Here is a 5,755-nt window from a genome sequence, read left to right as displayed (position 1 = left end):
GGGGTGATACCGCTAGAAAGAGCAAAGATGCAGTAATCTTCTAATGCTAGGGGCATCTCTGATGTTGCGTGTATACGTCTTTGCCATAGGTTCCGCAGTTTTACGTACATTTTTTAAATTGCCTTTGGTTTCTCTCCATCTATATACATTGTAAATACCCATCTTTTCCCTGTTATGTTAATTTTTACCAGTTTATCTCATTTAGTAATTTACCTATAATCCAAATAATTTCATATGTTATTCAAAATTGCAATTTTGAATTCCTCTAAAATATAAAAACATGTCCTTCGATTTTTTGTTTTGAAATCTATTGAATGTTTTTGTTAATATTATTTTCGTATTATATGTATTAAGCAATTAAACTTTCCTTCTCTTTAGCTAATAATATAAAATTTGTTGGTTTTAATTTTTATTCCTGAAATTATATGCATGAATAGAATAACTAAAAGACTTATTGTTGGCTATGTATTTGATTTAATATCTTTTCTCATTACTTTCCTTTAAATATCATATCTATATAGCTAAATATCAATAGACAGAGAATTTTTAACTCTTGTTATAAGTTTCTCTTATACTTTTAGGTGTCGTTTGGTACGCGGGATAAGGTGGGATATTTCAAGATTAAGTTTGGGATTAATTTTATACTCCATTTGATAGAAGGTATGGATAAATTTATCTCTTTTACCAAACATAATATAAAATGAAGCTCAAACTTAATTCTGAGATATCCCACCTTGTCCCATCAAACAGGGTATTATTTTATCCCACCATTCAGATGGGACAAATTAATCTCAGGACTATAATCCCGAGATAATTTAGTTCACATACCAAACGACGCCTTAAATATTAATCCATTCCTAGAATTTCTTTCATTGTATATATTGATATATTATATTTTTAGTTATTCGTTATTCACTTTATTTTATTGTCTGAACTAATGCAAAGTATAAATATCCTCACATTATCTCTATTTTATTATCATTTTTCAATATTTGTTTAGTTTTAAATTTTATGTATTGAGATTTCAATTGCGTGATTTTATTACAATGCTCATTAATTTCGTCGAAATACTGCCACGTGACCTTTTTTGAAGCACCACTTGGCTTAATTTCCAAGAGACCTATTTTATATACATAGATTCATGATAATATAAATTATATTTTAAGTATTAAATATATTTAATTTTTGACTTATCTATTAAGACTTTAGTTAGCAGGTCTTATCTACGGTATGACTTTTCTTATCATAATAAAATAACCTTATCATTTCAATTTTAAAAAGGTTTATCTTTCAATTCAAAGTTAGTATTTTCTTTTACTTCACATTTAAATTACATTTTTTTAATCTCAATTTCATATTAAAATTAAAACTCAAATCAATTTTATAAATCTGAATTCAATAACTTTCAAATTAAAAAATTTATACAAACAGTGTGGTGTAGTAATCGAATACATTTATACACTACATTTTCAAGTGAAACCACAAAAGGACAGTTCTGGATTATTGTGAAAAAAGTGTAATTTAAATGTAGTGTTGCTACAAAATGATCAAAATACTGTAAATTTAACATTTTATATTTTAAATGAATCTAAAGTGCCTTTTTGTCTCCGTGATGCAAAGTCTAATTATAAGTTAAAATCATTACCCAAAATAGTTGATAAGATAATGATATATTAGAAGGTTGAATTAAATAAATGAGTTTTACGATGTAAAATAAATATTGAAAGTGTCAACTGTTAAATAATTTCTAAATAAAAATGAATTTTGATCGATTCTCAAAAGATTCATACAAGCAATTTTGCAAAATACATTGTTTTTCAGAAACTCACCATCATAGAGGACAAAAAGAAAAGAAAAGGAAACTCACCTTCATGATATGTGCAAAGCAGTGTTTTAAAAGGCGTTTTTGAGGCGAGCCTCGGGGCGAGCCCCGAGGCGGGGCGTACCAAAAATGCCTCGGGGCGATGGGTCGAGGCGCAAGTCCCCAAAGGCGTACGCCCAGCAATTTGGGGCGTACGCCCAGGCGTTTGGGGCGAGTTTTTTTTTTGTTGGGGCGTAAGCCTAGGCGTTTGGGGCGAGTTTTTTTTTGTTGGGGCGTAAGCTCAGAAAACTTCTTCAAACTAAAACGAAATTTGTTAAAGAAGTCCTTAGTATAATGCCCAAATTTTCAAAAGTCAACATGTAATTACTCAAATATTTTAAAAAGGAACTGAAACATTAAATTTAAAAGTCAAGACCTTTTTTTATTGCTAGAATGCCTAATATATGTTCTTTTCCAATTATTTAACTTGTCTTCTACTATCTCAAAAAAGTAACGAGCAGTCACTTATACTTGTAAGTACGTATAATAGATTGTTCTAATTAATTTTTTTGTGGGGGTGGAGTATGTATATGTGTATATATATATATATATACATATATATATATATATCACTTATTTATTGTTTTCTTCAAATTTTTACGTTATTTAACCAATTTAAAAGTATTTATTATAATTATATCATTTTATAAAATACTAAAAATTAAAGTCCCATGAGGCTTACGCCTCGTGCCTCGGGGCTTACGCCTCGCTGAGGCAGACATAAAACGCCTCGCCTTACGCCCCCGCCTTTTAAAACACTGGTGCAAAGCATTCTGGTTGTGCATTCGAGAACGCATTGTTTCCATTTGCATTCACTCACCTCTTTTTGCTTTCTTTATTAGATAATCCTGCACATATATCAAAGAAAATAATATCAAATGTAGAAAAAAAATACTAACATAAACTTAATAAATTTAAAAATAAACTGCAATCGTAATAACCATATAACTATATAAGTTAGCATCCTAAAAATAGAAATTAAAAACAAACAATATGAAACAACACCAAAATAAGATTATGCTTGCACAATGCTTCTAAGATAGTGAATTATACGGATAAAAAAACTCTTGTTTTGAATGAAATAACTTTTCATCGTGAGAAAATTAATAAGCACGAATAGAGCTAATGATCAACAATTAAAAAAACAGAGGAAAGCTTAAATGATTTGTGTCACTGAAGGGGTATTTCAAAATTGCATGACATATCAGTTTGTTAGAAATAATTATTATTTTTTTTCTAAAAAAAGGACAATAAATATTTGTAAAGATAGGATTGGAAGATCTTATCTCATAATCTGTATATTTGAGTTTGAAATTTGAAAGTAAACATATACGTAATCATCTTTCAAATGTTTTTAAAACCATTTTTTATATAGATTCAATTCAAAATGTAGTATTTGGTTAATTAATTATTAAATAATTATTTCTTGAACTCTCATTTCTTTTTGCGGTTTCTATGAAAAATTGTATTGAGTGAGAATTTTAAGGTGCATTGGCTATTTATAGAGGACTTTTGCTTATTCTACTTTTTATTTGGTTTATGTATTCAACGTTTTTCCTACCCTTTGTGTTGTTTATAGTTTTATTAAATTTGGGTTGCTTATTAATTATTACAAATGCTGATTATTTTTTAATCGGAAAAAGGCTCATAAATACCCTTCACCTATGGAAAAAGGCTCATAAATACCCTCCTTCCACCTTTGGGTCTAAAAATACCCTTAAGGTTTGTTTTTGGCTCAAAAATACCCTTTAAACTAACAGGAAAAAATTGGCTGTTTAAAAAGACACGTGTCATTCTTTAATTGGTGCCATATTTTAACTCAAAAATAATTAAAAACAAACCAAAGTTTTTAAACCCAAACCCATATTGACCCAATGGTTTATAAGCTGATGTTATGTCCTGGTTTATAAGCATAAGATGCACACCAGGACATAACATCAGATCTTGTCCAGTGGTAAGATAATGTTACATTCTCACTCTAGTTAATAATAGTATGTTTCAAGTATCTAACTTACATTTCAACTCATGTAGGTCAAAGGCAAGCACAAAAAAAAATTTCAAGATGAGCAAGCTTCTCAATCAGTAGAGGATGTGAACATGATAGCACCTACAGAATCTCAAGACTCCGAATCTTTATTCATTCCTGTACCTGAATTAAATCTGCCATCTACTCAGCTTTCTAGTAATCGTTCAAGTCGGCCTGAATCTGATCCAACCTTTCTTGAGTCTGATCCGTACTTTCATCCTGAATTTGATCCATCCTTCCATCCTGAATTTGATCCAGCCTTCCAGTCTGATGATGAAGAGATCGAACATGAGTCTGATCCAACTCTAATGCCCAAGGTGATTTCAGAAGCCAACACTAGGCTTAAACAAAGACGGTTGTTGCAAGATCCTACTGGTACAAGGAAGATCAGTTTTATTACAGATGAAAGTGGTGTAAGTTTGCCTACTAATCTGCCATATTCATCAAGAAAGATCAGTTGGAACGGAAAGGCTGCAATGACCTCAAAGCAGCTGCTAGAAGAAAAGGAAAAAAGACTTGGCAAAATGAAGGCTAGAAGGGGTAGACTTTAGGGCAATTCAAACTTAAACTTTTTTTTTTTTGGGTTACTATGGTGTTATGTAATGTCAATAGACAAGTAAATTGATGTTTTTGATGTTTTTGTGTTGCATCAGTTATGCAATTACTACTTTTGAGGTGAATGACTATACTGGTGCTGTTTTAATTTCTGTTCTGGTGTTGATTTTGATTACTATTCTGGTTTTTATTTGGTTTATGTTGTGGTGCTGTCCTGAAGTTTGATAAATATTATCAGTTTATGTTGTGGTGCTCTCCTGAAGTTTGGTTAGACATGTTCACAAGTGTCCTTTTACAATTGTTATTTTGTCCCGTGTATTTTCCACCTTCTGGAAAGAGTACTTCAACATTCAATTTGATGCGCTTTTCAATTCACTGATGCAATAGTAATATTTGTGACACTTCATTCCCCTGAAATGGAGGTGATTGGACTCACAATAATATTTGGTAATCTCCACACAATGGCCGCAAAAAAATCACTAGCTGCATTGGCTAAAAAGAACTGGTGCTAAAAAAAATGAGAGCAGGTAGAAATTAGCTTGAGTATCAACCTTTATAACCCAATTGGCGGTATAGAAACTAGCTTGAGAATATGCCAGTACTAGCTTATTTTGCATCAAGCCTTATAACTCATTAGCATTATACATCAAATGACTATGTAAAGTCTTATTTTGCAGCAACAAAATAGCCTTCAATATAAACCAAATTTTACAATTTCAAAAACCAAATGGATATAGTCAACCTCCATTTTAACATATCACCATTGAAATACTAACTGCATAACTTCAAATCTGAAATTTTACATAAAAAATGGTTACTTTCAAATCTGAAATTTTACATAAAAAATGGTTACTAATCACCATTACATCACTTAAGCAGCAACAAAAACAATGAAAAGAGACATTTTCGCATAAAAGAAACAAACTTTATGCAAAGATAACAGTAGATTTTGATAAACAAGTTTGGAAGAAAGAAGAGGAAGAAGAAAGAGAAAAAGAAGAACCATGGCAGAACCATGGAGAAAAAGAACATATTGTTTAATGTTGAGGTGAAAACGGGTTTGGGTTTAAAAACTTGGGTGGGTTTTAATTATTTTTGAGTTAAAATATGGCACCAATTAAAGAATGACACGTGTCTTTTTAAACAGCCAATTTTTTTCTGTTAGTTTAAAGGGTATTTTTGAGCCAAAAACAAACCTTAAGGGTATTTTTAGACCCAAAGGTGGAAGGAGGGTATTTATGAGTCTTTTTCCATAGGTGAAGGGTATTTATGAGCCTTTTCCGTTTTTTAATTAGCCATCCTAAAAATGAATA

At 30.7% G+C, this 5,755-nt stretch overlaps 1 protein-coding gene across 1 annotated transcript; it reads left to right on the top strand.

Moving 5' to 3' along the window:
* Window positions 1-3,703: 3,703 nt before the first annotated feature.
* On the top strand, window positions 3,704-4,594 carry LOC132609557 (uncharacterized). The gene is made up of 2 exons (XM_060323605.1): window positions 3,704-3,815; window positions 3,893-4,594. Exons 1-2 carry the CDS (start codon window positions 3,756-3,758, stop codon window positions 4,436-4,438), a joined length of 606 nt encoding a protein of 201 aa, XP_060179588.1. The 5' UTR covers window positions 3,704-3,755; the 3' UTR covers window positions 4,439-4,594.
* The last annotated feature ends 1,161 nt before the right edge of the window (window positions 4,595-5,755 follow it).

This window comes from Lycium barbarum, chromosome 9, assembly GCF_019175385.1.
Source record: "Lycium barbarum isolate Lr01 chromosome 9, ASM1917538v2, whole genome shotgun sequence".
Classification (NCBI taxonomy): Eukaryota; Viridiplantae; Streptophyta; class Magnoliopsida; order Solanales; family Solanaceae; genus Lycium; species Lycium barbarum.
The sequence above is the reverse complement of the archived record's forward strand: the minus strand, read 5'-3'. Positions and strand labels throughout refer to the sequence as shown.